At 51.9% G+C, this 17644-nt stretch overlaps 1 protein-coding gene across 11 annotated transcripts in view; it reads right to left on the bottom strand.

The window, feature by feature from the left end:
• Positions 1-832, bottom strand: part of PHF21B (PHD finger protein 21B) — a 209233-nt gene extending 208401 nt beyond the window's left edge. For 2 of the 11 annotated variants that reach the window (XM_048824960.2, XM_048824970.2), the window contains exon 1: positions 323-827. In XM_048824960.2, coding sequence (XP_048680917.1) covers positions 323-376 — 54 coding nt within the window. In that variant the 5' untranslated portion in view covers positions 377-827. Of the gene's footprint in view, positions 1-322 lie in introns of all 11 variants that reach the window. The other 9 variants (XM_048824977.2, XM_048825017.2, XM_048825033.2 and 6 more) reach the window with 7 other exon arrangements.
• Between the last annotated feature and the right edge of the window lie 16812 nt (positions 833-17644).

Genomic DNA, 17644 nt, shown 5'->3' with positions numbered 1-17644 from the left:
CAGTCTCCCAAACTACTTTTGCAAAGTGTTCGATATTCCGAAGGGGATCCCGGGGGGGGCGGCGGGGGGGCGCCTCTCGCCGGCTCCCCCAGGCTCAGCTCCAGCCTCCCCCCTCTTCACTCGCACTCCCAGCCCCCCTCCCCTGATCGATAGACCCTGCGACAAGGAGCAAACGCGCCTGGCTCAGCCTGCAAGGCTGGCTCCCTGCGGGTCGCCCGCACCCGCGGCCCCCCCTCCCCTTCCCCTCTCCCCCCCCCCCCCCCCCCAGGGCAGCCGCCCGCTCGCGCACCCCGGGGCCGGCCGCGCGGGCTCGCGGCGTTACCTGGTGACACTGGATTTCCACTTTTAACGCCTCTTGCAAGCTCTGTCGCTCCATCCCCGCAACTTGCCAGGCACTTTGCTGCCACTTTCGGAGCCCGGCGAAGTTTCTTTTGTTTTTGTTCCGTTGGCTCTCGGGGGGGAGGAGGAGGAGGAGGAGTGTGTGTGTGTGGGGGGGGGGGTTTGGTTTTTCCTCCGCAGCCACCAACCAACCCCCCCTCCCCTCAGGCAAGCCCACCCCGAGCAGCGCAATTTAAAAAGAAAAGGAAAGGAAAGGGAAAAAAGCCACAACAAGAATCGAAAGAAACAACTACTCAGGCTGCACAGCAAGTTCTTTGCCTCTTTGCTAGGGACACAGACTCATCACTCACTTTCCGCCAAACTGGGGGGGGGGACTCCGCCCCAGCCCCCCCCCGTCAGCGCTGCGCCCGGGGGGCCCCAGGCGGCCCCCGCTCCGCCCAGGAGCCGAGTCACCGCCCCCCGCAGCGCGCCCGCCCCTCCGGAGGGGACGAGGGGGGGACTTAAAACGGCAGGGACTATATTTTCCTCAGAGTGCGCGCCTTGATTTCACTTTGCCTCGGGAAAAGTTGTGCCACGGCTGTCAATGCTAATTCGGAGGTGCCCGGATGGAGCAAAAGGGGCGGGGGGGGGGAGGAAAAGGGACTTGGAAGCGGCTCGCCTGGCGCATGCGCCGCGCGGCCGCCGCGGTGGGCGAGGGAACAACAAAGTCCGCGGCGGAGAGAGAGGGCAGCGCGAGCCCCCGGGCGTGGGGGGCTTGGCCCGGGCCGTGCCCCGCGTCCCGCTGCCTCTCCGGGTGCCAGGGCCGCGGGCTCCCCGCCTGTCAAGCACGCGTGGGGCTGCGGGGCAAGGCAAGGGCTATTGGTGCCTCTCACCGCGGCCGCGGGGCTGCTCTTGCCCGGCCTGGAACTGGGGGCAAGGGGCGGGGAGTATTAGATCGTCCCAACGCAACACAGGCTGGGGAGGAGGCAAGTTTCTCTCTCTCTCTCACACACACACACACGCTTTCATCCTGTCCTCTTTCCCCTTCCCTCTGTCCTTACCTTTCCCCGACACTCACTCGGATTTTCTGCCTTTGCTCCACTCGCTTGTCTCCCTTTCCTCTTCTCTCGCTGTTTTCCAGCATTCCTGCTCCAAGATGTTCAATTACCTGCCAGCCAATGATGGCAACAAGGTCGTTTTTTACCTTGCTCAATTTAAACAGGCTAGAAACTGGTTTCTTACATATTTTGTTAACACACACACACACATGGGTTAATCTGGAGTTAAGGTTTAAAAAGTTGCTGTCACTGGGGTGAGGGAGGTTTTGAAAATAAGGTGGCCTTCTCCAAACACACACAACCTAACTTTGAAGGTTGAGGCTAAAGGCCCCCTGTATTCAAAAAATAAATAAATAAAAATTGAAGTGTATGGAAATGCACAATAACCATGACCCAACCAACCTTCTGCTCTGCAGGTGTATCATCACCTTGACAACAGCCAGAAACTTGTCCTATGCACACCTTGCACTGGTTTAACTAAAGGTGAAATGATGCAGTGATTTGTGTGACTGTGAGTATAGAAACTTAGGGATGGTCTCCATAAGAGCATCCACACGCCTTAGTGACATAGTGACATAAGCCAACCTAAATCTCCATTTAGACAGAGTACTAGGTCGATGGAAGAATTCTTTGATCAACCTAGCCTCTATCTCTTGGGGAATATGGATTACCCAGGGTGATGGGAGAATTTCTCCCAACAGTGTAGGTAGTGTCTACACTGAAGCGCTATAGAGGTGCAGCTGCACCTCTGTAGCATTTGAAGTGTAGACAACCCTCAGCTTGTTAAATAACAGTGGCAAGTCTAAGATTATGTCTACACTGCTGTACTGCTGCTGTAAGGTCTCCTGTGTAGCCGCTCTATGCCAGCGGAAGAGAGCTCTTCCACCAGCATAATTAAACCACCCCCAACGAGCGGTAGTAGCTACATTGGCGGGAGACTCTCTCCAGCCAAAATAGCGCTGTCCACACCAGCGCTTTTGTCAGTGAAACTTATGTCAGTCAGGGGTGGTTTTTTCCACATCCCCGACCAACAGAAGTTTTGCTGACAAAAGTGCTAGTGTAGACAAAGCCTAAATGAATGTAAGAGAGATCATAATCAGAACTGCACCAGTTTAATTAAATCAGTACATCACCTCCTCTTTGGGCAAACCAGTGCAACTTCTGTGTATGGACAAGCCTTAGTGACATTGAAAACCACAAACAAAGCTCAGGATAATTTTATCTCTGACTCTCAAAATTAAGAAAATACCTAATTAAGTGGTCAGCCTCTACATTAATGAGTTCAATACTAGTACCTGATAAATACTCTCATTCTGATAGTCATTTCAAGCTGCAATCTTATTGATACTAACCTAACATACAGAAACTGGCAGAACACCACAGTGCTCCAGCTGTGCTTGGACATAAAACTTTTAACGACTATAGAAATCTTTCTCTCCAAATAAAGACACCAATACCTACCAAGACAAACCTACTAAATCAAACCTGAAGTATCTAAACTGTTAAGAAAAGAAAAATCTTGCCAAGTTCCATTAGACTTTCCAGAAATATTCTATCCTACCCTGACATAAGGTCATCTCTGTGAAATTCAAGGTGTCTTGTTCTTGGTTTGGCACAATTATGAATGAGGTGTCTTAAGCAGACGTAAAATTAAAAGCTTGTTTCAGCCTTAGCTATTGGAAACAATAGAATCATGATATATGTTTATTTTAAAAATCCTTATTTGTGTTACTATCAACATATTCCTTATTGAAATTGACCAAATTAAAAAAATCTAATTTACTTTTCACCATTTGTTCACTTTTTTTGGAGGTTTGGCTTGAACAATGAAAACAAACTAGTCAGTTTCACTTTCTGGTGCTCTTTAACTAGAGCACTGTTTCTGTGTTTGGACTGTAAACATTGCACAGAAATGTTTAAATACAAATAAATACAATGTTTTAGTAGTGTGTATATGATGGCGGTTGTTTTTTGTTATATCATGGGTTTTTAAATGAAAATATTATATTAATAAATATTAGACTTAATAAAATCTTATTTAAACAATCTAAATAGTTAGACTTCAACTACTTGCTGATTTCTCTAACTACTTTTTCGTAAACTCAACTTGTAACAGAATTTATTAGATTTCATGATAACTAGTAGGTGACCTAAAAGGTCAAGGTAAACAGTAAAGTCCAACTACTTTATGACATATGGACTTGGTTTTACAGCCCTTACTCACAAGAATAAGGACTAAGAGACCAATCCTGTGCAAACACTTATGCACATGGAACACTCTATGAATGTGAGTTAATGGTACTACTCCTAGAAACACAGTTACATATGTGCACAAGTATTTGCAAGATCATGGCCCAGCAAAAGTGAAGGTTTGCTGGTTATTCCCAGTAAAGCTCAGACCCTGAAAGCACATGAGTAACTTTGGGTTATGCATGCAGGGGGGAATCCTATTGACCTGAATGAGTCTATTCACAGATTTGAAGTTACTCTTATGAGTAAGTGTTTACAAGATAGAGGCCTAAAATCTTTGTAAATCTGAAGTATCTCCATTGAAATCAATTGTCATACTAGTGTAAAACTGATGAGAGATCAGAATCAGGCCCTAAACTGGACTGTCTTTTCTACATTTGTACAGCATCTACCACAATGGGTTCCTGGTCCAAGACTGGGGCTCCTATGTACTATGGTAATACAAATAAATAAAATTTAAAAAAATCTAACAATTGACTGAGTTATAGTTATTGAAGCCTGGTTTATGTATTTATTACTCACGACTCTATTGCTAGTCTGCTGACTGTTTCCAATCAGAGTTTTGTGTTGTTATAAAAAGCATGCATAGTATTGTAAAATAATTATTCTTCCATCCAACTACTAAAATTGGTAGTTGCATTTTGCCTAATTTTTGTTATTTCAGAAAGTTTTGAGAATGTTGGAGGGTCCCTCAAAACAGTGCAAATGTAAACCTTTATAAAGTGACCTGCAAGGAGTTATGTTATTATTTTATCCCCACCACACCAGTGAGATGACTATAGGAAAATAGCTTGGAAGTTTACCTCAGTATCTTTGCCATGCAAGAATTGGCTTATATGTGCACAGTGCAATGATGGGTCACAGATTACAATATCCAGGAAACATCAATATAAAGCACTAAACATAATGAAGTTCATTGCTATTCATCTGTTGATACCGTTCTATATGTTTTATAGGCAATTGTGTAAAATATATTAATCTGCCAAACATATTTCAGCAATAATTTTCTATTGCTATCTGTAAAACCTTTAACAGCTTTATGGAATTTACTCCAGCATGATGAAATCTTGGTGGCAAAATTATGGATGTATAATGGCTGTTACCAGAGGGAAAAGAGTCACAGTGAGCCCCATTCCATCTGTGTTCTTGTATAGAGGGGAAGCCATAATTTGGCTAGGGAGTGCAAGGGGGAAGGGAGACTAGCTAACACTGCTGGCAGTGCTCCACAGAGGTATGCCTAAGCCCGGTGGGGAATGGTTATAGCTCTGCTCCTCCTGAGCACCAGCTAATTGATGTATTGTAGCACTGAGAGAAGCACATGCTGTCCCATCAAGTGTCGCATATCCCATAGGTAAGCACACTTACCACCCTTCGAGGTATTATCACTGCTCCTGGCTTCTGTAGGAATAAGACTCCCAGAGGTCCCCCACATGAGCTCCTCCCTTTCTCACAGTGAAGTTCAGGTTCATAGAGCCTTGATGTGTACTTTTGCATACAGTATATATTTTAAGTATACAGTTACAATATTGTGCAATCAGTGGCTTGCCATCTGTGCATGCCCAATCAGCTGTGCATTGTTCAACAGGCAGCCTGCAGGATGATTCCATCTGGCTGCCATGAAGAACACCATTTTGTAGAACAAAGTGGCGTCCTCCGCACAACATGACCTTGCACATACTGTACATGCAAGGTCGTGTTGCATGGAGGACACCATTCTGGACCACCTCAGGCATGCAAGGTAGTCGGTGCAAGACTTGCTAAAAGTGTCATGGCACATCCCTATGTGCAGTAAATGTAATGTGTCTGTCACTGAAAGTTTTGCGTGCATATGTGCAAAATTATGTATATAGTGGATACATGTCTCCAGCTGTATTTCTCTTGTCTTTTGTGTAACAAGTGTTTGACACTGTGAGCAGAAATGGCTTCTGAAAAAATCTATAAAAGTTTGGCTGTCCCACATAATTCGTTAATATCTTACATCAATTCCATGAAGACATGGTCAAGTACTCTCAGATGGTTGCTTGTCAAAACAAAGCTACATTCTGGCACCGGTCCTCTTTGGTCTCTTCTTCACAGCCATTCTGAATTACACAATTGTCAACTTTCAGAAGAGCATCTATATAAATTACAGAACTGATGGAAAACTCTTCAATCTCCAAAAGCTTTCTACACAGACAAAAGTCCTTGAGGAACTCACATATGAAGCCCTTTCTGGAGATGACTGTGCTGTAGTAAGGGTATGTCTACACTATGCTGCAATGCAGACTATGGGTGTGTGAATTGCACAGTGCACCAAAATGGAGTAACTGCCCTATGCGGATGCTGCTAGTGTGAACTAAAAAGGTACTGTGATACAGCATGGCCAGAGGGCAACAGGAGAGTGGATTTTTTTTTTGGAAGCCAAAAAATGGTGTTTTTATTTGCATAACACACTTACAAAACAAAAACAACAGCATATGCAATGTGTAACACAGCAACCAATCACAATTGTTTTCTCATTAGCTTCAGGGGAGGGAAGTGTGCAAGCTTGCCTGGGCCCAGGGCGTGGGGGCTTCCTCGACTCTCGTGGTCTTCCACCCTTCCGAGTTACCTGGTGGCCCAGAGCGAGGGGACTTCATCAACTCTCAAGGTCTGCCACCCCCTCGAGTTACCTGCCGCCACGCCCAGTGTCACCAACAATTCCCTCCTTTGAAAGCACCCAACAAGAGGGGCAGGCTGTGGGGTGGACAATCCGGGGGGGGGCACGTGCACCCACATGTGAAAGGAGGTGGTGGTGTCCGCAGCAGCAATGGCTGGGGCTGGGGTCCCTTACTCTCTCCCCCAATCAAAGGGTCAAACAAAGGGAACCAGACGGAGACAGCGAGCAGAGAACCTCGGACCGCGCCCACCGCTCCTCAAAAGCATCAAGGGAGTCGATGGACGCCGCCCAGAGGAACTCCGCCCAGATACGTGAACGGACCGAGGATCGGAAAACAGCCCCACAGTCACAAGAAACTCCATCGGCCAACCTCCTCTCTCTGGTTTTATAGATGGCCGTTTTAGCCAGGGCCAGGAGGAGGTTAACTAGGAGATCCTGCGACTTTCTGATGCCACAGATGGGGAGTGCATAAATAAAAAGGTGAGGGGAAAAATGCAACCAAAAACGTAATAGAAGATTTGTGAGGAGCCGGAACAGGGGCTGCAGCCTGGTGCACTCCAAAAATACGTGCACCAGGGTTTCCCTCACACTGCAAAAGGACAAGTATCTGGGATGGGGGTGAACTGTGCCAAGTACATGCCCGTGCTCACAGCTCCGTGAAGGAGCGGCCAACTGATGTCCCCAATGGGCCTCGGAACCAAGGTGGAATATAGGCTGGCCTACCGGGGCTGCTCACCCTCCGAAGGTGGCAGAAGGTCTCGCCACTTTGTGTCGGGGCGGGACACTAGGGTGAGGGCGTGAAGGGTGTGGAGCACGAGCGTGTATAGATGTTTCCTTGGCGTGGTTTGGAAGCATACCAGCTGCAGTTCATGCAGCCAGTTCACAGTAAAGGTGTGAGGGGGTCGATTGGGTCTATGAGGCAGGGGTCCAATTAATATGTCTGGGGTAGAGGGTGGGCAGGGCGTGCCCTCGAGCAGGACCCGGTCGAGGTAAGCTCGAGCAGCGGGCAGCAAAGTGGCCTTCACCTCCTGAAGTACGTGCCGGGGGGGGTACGAGGTCTGGAGAGCCCCATGCGCCAAGCGAGCGTAGGGGATCCAGCCAGTCTCCCCGGTCATAGTCCAGGAGGTCTCCGACTCTTGTGACTTCTGTCAGGATCAAGCTCTGGCACACCGAGCGGGACTCTGCCACCTGCACATGGAGCTGGGGGTTGTGTAGCAGGGGCTCCGCGAGGAGATCTGCCCCCTCAGTGGCCGCCATGGACCTGGTCGTTGAAAACAGTTTCCAAGTCTGGAGGAGGTCTTGGTAGAAGACCGGCAGCCCTGAGAGGTCCCGCGGAAGACCTCCCGGACGGAGATAAAAGAGCTGCCGGTCATATTGGAGCCCTCGGATGCGGCGCAGGATGGTGTGCGCCAGTATGCTCCATGCCGAACTGCCTGCACCACAGAGGAGCCTCTGTAGGGCCTGGAGGCGGAAGACGCAGACCTGAGTGTGCAGAAACTTCAGGCCCTGTTCTCCTTCCTTCAGGAGTAGATGAAGAACCCCTATAGGGGCCCAGTGCATTCCTGACCAAAAGAACCCCAGAATCGATGTCCGGAGGTTGGTCAGGAAACCCGGGGCTGGGACCAGGGTGTTGAGCCGGTACCAGAGCATGAACAGGACTAGTTGATTAAGCACCAGCGCTCTCCCTCGGAGGGAGAGACATTGAAGTAGTCCCGTCCATTTCCAGAGCCGCTCTATCAGCCCGCCCTCTAAATTTTCCCAGTTCTCTGGCGGAGAGGGATGCGTGGCAGAAAGGTAGAAAGAAACACCGAGGTAGAGCAGTGGACCCGCGCTCTACCGAATCATTTGAAGCGCGGGTGGGAGGAAGCTCGCCTGCCGCCAGTCTCCTACCGCCAAGCCAGAGCTCTTGACCCAGTTGGCCTAGATGGCCTGGCAAGCCTCCAACCGCGCCAAGTCGCCCGGGTCCTGGACCACGAGGAGCACGTCATCGGCGTATGCCGACAGGACCAGCCGCAGCTCCGGCTCCCGCAGCACCAACCCTGTCAACCTGCCACGGAGGAGACAGAGGAAGGGCTCAATCGCCTGAGCGTACAGCTGGCGCGAGAGGGGGCACCCCTCCCGTACTCCTCGCCCGAAGCTGACCGGTTCGGTCAGGGTCCAGTTGAGCTTAACCAGACACTCTGCGGAAGTGTACAGCACCCGGAGAAAACCCACAAACTGGGGTCCGAAGCCAAACGCCTGCAGAGTGCTCAGGAGGTACCCATGGTCCACCCTATCGAATGCCTTCTCCTGATCTAGGGACAGGAACGACAGACCATCTCTACACCCAAGTTCCAAAAGGTCCCAAACCAGAAATAGGTTATCAAAGATACTGCGGTCCGGGACGGTGTAGGTCTGGTCTGGGTGGGTCACATCCACCAGCACAGACCCTAGCCGCAGCGAGATTGCTTTTGCTACGATTTTGTAGTCTGCGCTGAGGAGCGAGACGGGACGCCAATTTCGTAAATCGCGGCGGTCCCCCTTCTTTGGCAATAGGGCGAGCACAGCTCACCTGCACGAAAGAGGGAGGACCCCCTCTGCAGAGATTCGGCCCAGACGGTGACTAGGTCTGGGCCAAGGATGTCCCAAAACACGCGGTAGAACTCCATTGTCAGCCCGTCCATGCCTGGAGACTTATTAGTGAGCATACGACGGAGGGCTTCCGAGAACTCGACCAGAGTGAGAGGCAACTCTAGCCGGTCTCGGTTGCTCGCGCTGACCATAGGGAGCTCCTCCCAGAGCACTCTGCAAGCGCTAGGTTTAGTCGGATCCGGGGAGAAAAGACTTGTGTAGAAGGCTCAGGCCCTCCCGCACATCTCCACCGGTTCCGTGAGGGGGATGCCGTCTTCTGCCAGGAGGCAGGTGACGTGTTTCTTGGCCCCCCTCGTTTTCTCCAGGGCATAGAAGAAGCGAGAGCCACGATCCATCTCCTGAAGGAGGCGGATGCGGGATCGAACAAAGGCGCCCCGGGCCCAATGGTCTTCAAGGGCCTGGAGCTCCTCCCGCTTCTCCCGGCACGCTCCGCAGAGGAGCGCGTCCTCGGGGCTGGCAGCCAGACACCTCTCCAGCTCTAAGACCTCCCGTTCCAACTGCTCTATCGCCGCATTTCTCCGTCAGCTAGTGTCCCGGGTGTAGTCGCGGCAGAAAAGCTGGGCACACACCTTCCCCAGGTCCCACCATCGCCGCACCGAGGGAAAGGCACACTGCTGCCCTCGCCAGGCCAGCCAGAATTCCCAGAAGGATGTCACGAAGCCCTCATCCTCCAACAGGTTGTTGTTAAAATGCCAGCCCCGGCCTCTCCGCACAGAGGGAGGCTGTCACGGTGGCTAGGAGATGGTCAGAAAATGGGGCCAGCCGAATGCTGGAGGAGTGGGCTGGTGAGAGATGGAAGCGTGATAGATAAATGCGGTCCAACTGAGAGTGGCGCGACCGATGGGCCTCCACCCGGACAAAGGTGAATGTGGAAGTGTCATCCGGGTGGTGGTCATGCCAGATGTCCACTAGGGAGTAATGTTCGACTATCTCCCGGAGGGTGTTCGCGGTGGCTGGGCTCTGCTCGGTCCCCGGGTGGTCCCGCTCCTCGAGGGTGGTATTAAAATCCCCTCCCACGACCAGGCAGTGAGAATCTAAGGTGCCGAGGAAGGCAGACGCCTGCTGATAGAATTGCAGCCGCTCCGGGCCCAATGTCGGGGCATAGACGTTTACGAGGTTAACCACGAGCCCCTCCATACGGACCCGGAGATGCAGCAGGCGACCCAGCATGGCCTCGGCGACCCCTAGCACCTCGGGCCACAGGTCGGGGGAGAACAGGGTCGCCACTCCAGCCTGTCGAACCGTGGAATGGCTAAAGTAAACTCTGTCCCCCCACTCCAGCCACCAACTGTCGTCAGCGGTCGGATCCGTATGGGTCTCCTGCAGGAAAACCACAGAGTACCCTCTCTCCCGAAGGAAGGAGAGCACCTGGGACCTGCGGAGAGCCATCCTACAATCCCAGGTGTTCAACGTTGCAATGGTGAGAGGTGTCATGGGGAGGGCCAGGGGGGATCCTCACTGGCAGGCACGCTCGCATCTCCCAGCGGGCCGCACAACAGTCCTTGACCCATCCCATAGGTGAGTAATTGTTCATGGAAGACGTGGATCTGCCAGTAGGCCGCGGCATCCCGCTTCCCTGTCCCTTTACCTTCCCCCATGAGGGCCCTTGTGGCCCGGAGGATTAGAGAAAAGTCCCCCCATCGCTGGAGAGCAAGCTGTACCTTGTTGCGGGAACCACAGACATCCTCTAAAAACTTCCACAGCTCTCCTGGCAGCTCATGGGGTGGTGGGGTTACAGTTTTCCGATTGTTCCCGGCGGGGCCCTTGGTGCAGCCTCGTGGCCCACTAAAACGGGCAAGCAGGGTGTGGACCCCGACGGGGTGCCTGATGGGCTGGAGCTTCTAGGCCTGCCTCAAACCCTGGGGCAATAGGGGGTGGTGGAGGGAAAATAGCAGCCCCTAATGGGTCAGGGCAGGAGAACACAAAGGCCGCTCCCTGGGGGGCATCAGTTGGAAAAGGGAAGGAGACAGCCCCGGGGGCGGTGATAACATTGCAGGAGGTAAACTGGATAGGGGTAGGGGCAGGGGCAGAGGCAACATTCTGGGTTTCGGGAGGCAAGCAGCTGGATGGTGGCGCCTCCCGATCAGGCTCGAGGGTTAAGGGGGTGAGGAGGGAGCTCTCAGTGATACCGGGCGCGGGCTCTATGGTGGATTTAGCGGCCACAGCATCAGGAGGTGAATTATCTTCTGTAGGGCCCCCGCCCGGGAAGGAAGTCACTTGCTCCGCACCAACGGCAGGTGCCCCTGGTGACTCGTGTCCCGGCCGCGTGGCGCTGGCTGTCACCTGAGCAGGCTCGGTGGTCGTCAGCGGGGTGCCATCAGTGGCTGGATCGATGGAGGAGTCCAGGGGCTCCTTAGAGGTGGGAGCTGAAGCAGCAATTAGGGGGACGGAGCATGGGGAAAAGATGGGTGGAGTGAGGTCGCCCAGATCGAGGTTTGCTGGCAAAAGATCGTCCTCCCCCTGGGCGACCAGGGTCAGATCTAGGGCCTCGATCTCCTCGAACATGGAGGAGAGGACACTTTCCACTGCCCCGGGGCTCTCCCCGTTGGCACCCGCCACGACGGCGGGGTTCACGGGGGCTTCGGGTAGTGTCAGGACAGAAGGGGCTTCCTCGAGGGTCTCGGAGGGGAGGGTCTGCCGTGGAGGGGAGACACTACTCTCCGGTGCTGCCACGACTTTCCCGGCTGACACTGGTGGATGGGACGCACTCGTGGGCAAAGCGGAAGGCTCGGCATCCATGCCCCCATTCCTGGTCTTCTGTGGGGCCTCCACTTCGGGTGGATGAGGCGGAGCTCGAGTCTTCTGCTTGCCTCGCTTCCCCTGGACTAGGGCCCAGCCCTCCATGGCATCATCTGGGGGCTGGTTAGCAGGGGTCGTGTCAGGGAGTAGAGGCGATGGCTCAGGGACTTGGGGGGGGAATGGTGGGGCAGCATAAGGGAAGGAGGATTCTCCCTGGGGCAGGCTCTCTCCCATGCCTGGTGATATCTCTGCCACACCCTCCTCCATAGGCCCCGCCAGATTGTCAGCAGCGAGGGCGGGGCTCTCCCACTCGTCTGGGCGTTGTAGGGGAGGTGCCCCTTGGGCCTGAGCGGGAGTAGTGGTGGTCCGAAGGGGGGTGGGGGGTGGTTTCGGGTACCGGGCGACCAGGGGCGTCGGCAATGACGGGGCCGATGTCCTGCCGGGTCTCGGGGATCCCAGGTGCCCCTCCTTGCCGGGCTAAGGGGCAGTCCCTCCAGACATGCCCCGACGCCCGGCAGAGGTAGCACCGGGCTTCCCCCGTGGAGAAGTACACCTGGTAAGGAGCCCCCTGGTGGGGGACTAGGAAGGACCCCTCGAGCGCCTCTCCGTCACACGCCGCCGACGGCAGTAGAAGCTGCACTTGCCAGAGGAAGGAAAAGACGTGAAGGAGGGTGGGGTCCTTGCAGCCCAAAGGGAGAGGGCTGATAACAGAAACAGGTTTCCCCAGGGTGGAAAGGGCGGGTAACAGGGCAGCACTGGGGAGAAAAGGAGGGACAGAGGTCAGGACCAGGCGGATGCCCAGGTCCTCTAGCGGCTCTAGGGGGACAAACACCCCCCCCCACCGCCATGCCCCTCTCCACTGCTTCCTGGGCGGCAGCCTCCGATGCTAAGAAGAAGACGACCTTCCCATACATTTTGGAGGCCGCCACAATGGCCGAGGGCCCACCACCCTCGCCAACACCTGCACGTAGGTCTCCACGTGGGGCGAGGCGAGCACCAGGAGGCATCGGACACCGTGCTTCCTTGTCATGGTGGGAAAGGGGCCCCGGCCGCTATTGATGGTGGCGGAGGCGATGGGTGGGAGAGATGACGAGGCGGCAGGCGCGCGGGCTGCAGCCGCCCGGGCATACGTCCTGGGGGCTGAGGGAGGGACACCCGCAGAGCTGGTGAAGGAGGCAGTGGGGAAGGATGCCGTGGTCGGTGGGCCTGGTGCTTTTAGCGGGGCCCTTCCCCTTCTTCTTCCCCTGGCCTTTCCTGCCGGCTCGGGGGTCTCCCCTAGAGCCTGGGGAGGCGATGGGCATGGCAGCGGCAGAAGTCACCCCGCTGCCCTCCATTGCTGATGCCCCAGCGGGGGCGGTTAACAGGAGTAGGGGTCAGGTAAAAAGGGACAAGGTGGGGGGCTGACAGCCAGCCGGCAGCCGACCAGCACTCAAGCAACAGCAGAAAAACACAAAAAAAAGAAAAGGGGGGAGTAGGGGGGAGAGCATCTGGCCCGGTCGGGGGGGAAGCTGAAAGCAGGGGCAAAAAGTAAGGAGAGCGCAGGCCAGAGGGCAGCAGGAGAGTACTAGAAGGGAGCCTTATTCCCTGTAGAGGAAGAAAGTTTGCTATAAATTAATTAAAGCACCTGAAGCCCATTAAAGCACCTAAAGCCAGTCACATGATAAAAAACCCCTGCTTCAATCAGACAGGAGGAGGAGTTGAAGCAGCGTGGATTGGTGTTGGAGCAGAGAGCAGTTTGGAAGAGTTGAAGCAGAGCGGATTGGTGTTGGTGTTAGCCAAGAAGGCCAATGGCATTTTGGGATGTATAAGTAGGGGCATTGCCAGCAGATCGAGGGATGTGATCATTCCCCTCTATTCAACATTGGTGAGGCCTCATCTGGAGTACTGTGTCCAGTTTTGGGCCCCACACTACAGGAAGGATGTGGAAAAATTGGAGAGAGTCCAGCGAAGGGCAACAAAAATGATTAGGGGACTGGAACACATGACTTACGAGGAGAGGCTGAGGGAACTGGGATTGTTTAGTCTACAGAAGAGAAGAATGAGGGGAGATTTGATAGCTGCTTTCAACTACCTGAAAGGGGGTTCCAAAGAGGATGGATCTAGACTATTCTCAGTGGTAGCGGATGACAGGACAAGGAGTAATGGTCTCAAGTTGCAGTGGGGGAGATTTAGGTTGGATATTAGGAAAAACTTTTTCACTAGGAGGGTGGTGAAACACTGGAATGCGTTACCTACGGAGGTGGTGGAATCTCCTTCCTTAGAAGTTTTTAAGGTCAGGCTTGGCTGGGATGATTTAATTGGGGATTGGTCCTGCTTTGAGCAGGGGATTGGATGAGATGACCTCCTGAGGTCCCTTCCAACCCTGATATTCTATGATTCTATGGAGCAGAGAGCAGTTTGGAGGGAAGCAGAGGAGAGTTTGGAGCAATGCTGCAGTGGGCTAAGAAGACCAAGACCCTAGGTAAAGGGATACCTGGTTTGTGCAGAGGGAGGGCAGGAAGCCCCACAAGCTGAAGAGCAGGAGAGGGAAGTAGCCCAGGGGAAGGAACTGCTAGTTCTAGTGGTTTACCGCTATCCCTAGGGCCTCTGGGCTGGACCCAGAGTAGAGGGCGGGCCCGGGTCCCTCCCTCTCCACTCCCCTCCTCTAGGACACTAGTGGGGCAGTTAATACTCCAGTTCAGGGGCAAGAAACAGTGCCCTGAACCCCCACCCAAGAAGAGAAAGCGTGAGACCTATCATCGTAGTGCCAGCAATTTGCCACAGTACCTAGTTCATATTAACAGAGTCCTGTTTCAAACAGTAGAATCCCCAGGGGGGCAGTTAGAGTACATTTTGGTATTCTATTCAGACCTCTGTAGTCTACGGTGCAGCACAGTGTAGACAAATGCTAAGTTACAGTAAAAGTGATCTGCAGCTTACCCTTCATAGTTCTCAGCAGCAACTAAACAGCCTGGAAAAAACTGAAGTCCTCTTCCAGCCAGCCTTATCCACTACCACCACTGAGCCAAACATCACCATCGATGGTACAAACCTAAATAACATCAGTTCCTTTAACTACCTTGGCAGTACCATCTCAAGTAATATCAAACAGAATATGAAAGGTAAGCCAGGTCTTCAGAAGGCTGCCATGGGATACTCAAGCAGCATACCATCAAACTGTCAACAAAACCAATGATATACAATGCAGCAGTGAGAGCATCCCTTTTATACAGGTGTAAAACATGGACAGTTTACCACAGACATCAAACAACTTGAACATTTTAACGTATTGTCTTTGCTCTAGTCTGAAGTTCCACTGGCAAGACAAAGTGTCAAACACCAACATCCTTGAAAAAGCAAAGGTGTACAAGAACCAGCTGTTCTAGCAGGAAGGACAGTGGACCCACTAGGCACATGGAGGGACTTCAGGTCAGCTGATCCACTCAAGAATCCTCAGCATTTGACCCCAACTTTCCTATTTATCTCCAACCTACACAGTTTTCCTCTTTCTCTTTCTGTGAGGTCATCTTCCTCAAGGATTGGGCTTTAGAGAAAATAATTTACTTATTGGAAAATAAGAAATACAGATAATTCATCCCTTCCACAGAAAAACCTGCAGGAAAAAGTTCAGCAGGAAACTCCATGTGTTGCAATTCATGAAGTTCACAACTCACCGTCCTACATAGGTCAGGGGTTTAAGGTACTGTGGAGCTGGGGAAGTCCCAAGATCTGTGGGGCAATCCAGCAGGAAGCTGGGATATCTGTGTATATGTCTGTTCCTTTGAGTTGCCCCCCCCCCCCCGATGCCCTCCTCGGGCATCATGGCTGCTTCATGAGATGTGCTCTTACTGTCTCCCAGTCTCTTGTCCTGGCCCATTACTCTCAATCATTCCCTTCCTAAACCTGCAGAGCTTTCGCTGTGCATGGAGCCCCTTTCATGTGATGCTGGGAGAGTGATACTTTCCTTCCCTTCCACTCCTTTCCATAGAATCTGTGCCAAGAGAGCAGGATTTTTGTTCGTTTCATCCCCTCTGCACCATTTATCTGGGGAAAGGATTGGCCCATAGTTATTGCTGTCCTCCTGACCCACCTGTAACAAACACCTCAGCTTCACCTTGGGTTAGGACAGGAGCTCACTTATCTTTCCAGCCAGATCTCTCTGGCTGTGTTTCTCTCTCTCTGCCACTTTCTATGCAGTTCTGTTGGTTTCTTCCTTTCTCCCCCGGCTCTTTCCTTTCTTCATTGCACCTTTGCTTCCCTGCCGCTGCTTCCCTCACATGTTTTACCCAGCATCTTCATACTCCGCCGGGAGGTTGCTGAAGTGCCATGAAGCACCGACCTTTGGTAGCACACCAGGTGCAGAATGGCTCCGGCAAGCACTTAAGTCTCTTTAGCTAGTCAGCCGAAAGACTCTAGTCCCTGCTGGGTTCCAATCTTCACTGCCACCAACCATCGTGTTCCTCCCAAGACCCCCAGACACACCCCCACCCACTCCTCATCAACTGCCATAGAACCTCCCATTCTTGGCAACCCACATCCCTCCAGAGCAGGCAAAGAAGAGCAGCGGCAGATTAAGTTTGTCAGATTCCCCACCCTGCCCAGTACTGACCTATGACTACTACTCAGCAGATTCATCACATCAGCTTCCTGTTAACTTTCACCCACTGGCAGTTCTCCTCCCTTCTCACAGGTGCTGACAATAGGATTTCCTCACTCTTGTACTCATAGATTCATAGATACTAAGGTCAGAAGGGACCATTACGATCATCTAGTCCGACCTCCTGCACAACGCAGGCCACAGAATCTCACCCACCCACTCCTGTGATAAACCTCTCACCTATGTCTGAGCTATTGAAGTCCTCAAATCGTGGTTTAAAGACTTCAAGGAGCAGAGAATCTTCCAGCAAGTGACCCATGCCCCATGCTACAGAGGAAGGCGAAAAACCTCCAGGGCCTCTTCCAATCTGCCCTGGAGGAAAATTCCTTCCCGACCCCAAATATGGCGATCAGCTAAACCCTGAGCATATGGGCAAGATTCACCAGCCAGATACCCAGGAAAAAATTTTCTGTAGTAACTCAGATCCCACCCTATCTAACATCCCATCACAGGCCATTGGGCCTATTTACCAGGAATATTTAACGATCAATTAATTGCCAAAATCATGTTATCCCATCATACCATCTCCTCCATAAACTTATTGAGTTTAATCTTAAAGCCAGATAGGTCTTTTGCCCCCACTGCTTCCCTTGGAAGGCTATTCCAAAACTTCACTCCTCTGATGCTTAGAAACCTTCGTCTAATTTCAAGTCCAAACTTCCTTTCCCCATCTGGCCAAATCCAGCTCTCATTCACAGTTGACCAAATCCAACAGCCATTCCCATGTGCCCAGAATGCATTCTCCCCCATCCCTTCTACTGTTAAAGGGACATAATCCAAAGCTTTCCATTGAATAGCAGAAGGGATGACAAGACCATCATTCCATGTTACCCTATTCCATTTAGTTGCATTTTTGTTCTTCAGCTTGAGGAGTAAATGAAGGGAACAGAGATCTCTTGTACAATAAATAAATGAATACCCACACAGCTCATAAATAGTCTAGAACATTTTGATTCAGAATTAGTTATGTTTTATTTTCTTGTTTGGATTTCTGCAGCAGTAAAAGAAGATATACACATCCTGACTCTTAGGTGAAATTTGCAACATCATTCAAGACAAAAATAAAACCTCTTCTAACTTGAACAGATAACGAAAAAGCTACGCACGGAGAACAAATCAAAAAGTGAAGAAGGTAAAATGTCTGGGTAATAACAGAGGACGTTAAATGGTTTAGTCATCATCCAAAAGTAGATACATTGCAATTTTGGAGTAAAAAGCTCTTACATAATATTGTGAGAGCAAAACATCACATATTGACAGTAATATTCACTTTCCCGTGCCCCTAAAAATAATTCCACACAATTGGCTATCCCAGTTGACCAGATAGGCCCAAAGCTTGAGACTCTGTCTTCACTCTGTCGTTATGCAGACAAA

The sequence above is a fragment of the Caretta caretta genome, chromosome 1, assembly GCF_965140235.1.
Source record: "Caretta caretta isolate rCarCar2 chromosome 1, rCarCar1.hap1, whole genome shotgun sequence".
In the NCBI taxonomy this organism is placed as follows: domain Eukaryota; kingdom Metazoa; phylum Chordata; order Testudines; family Cheloniidae; genus Caretta; species Caretta caretta.
This window is presented reverse-complemented; position numbering and strand designations above follow the sequence as displayed.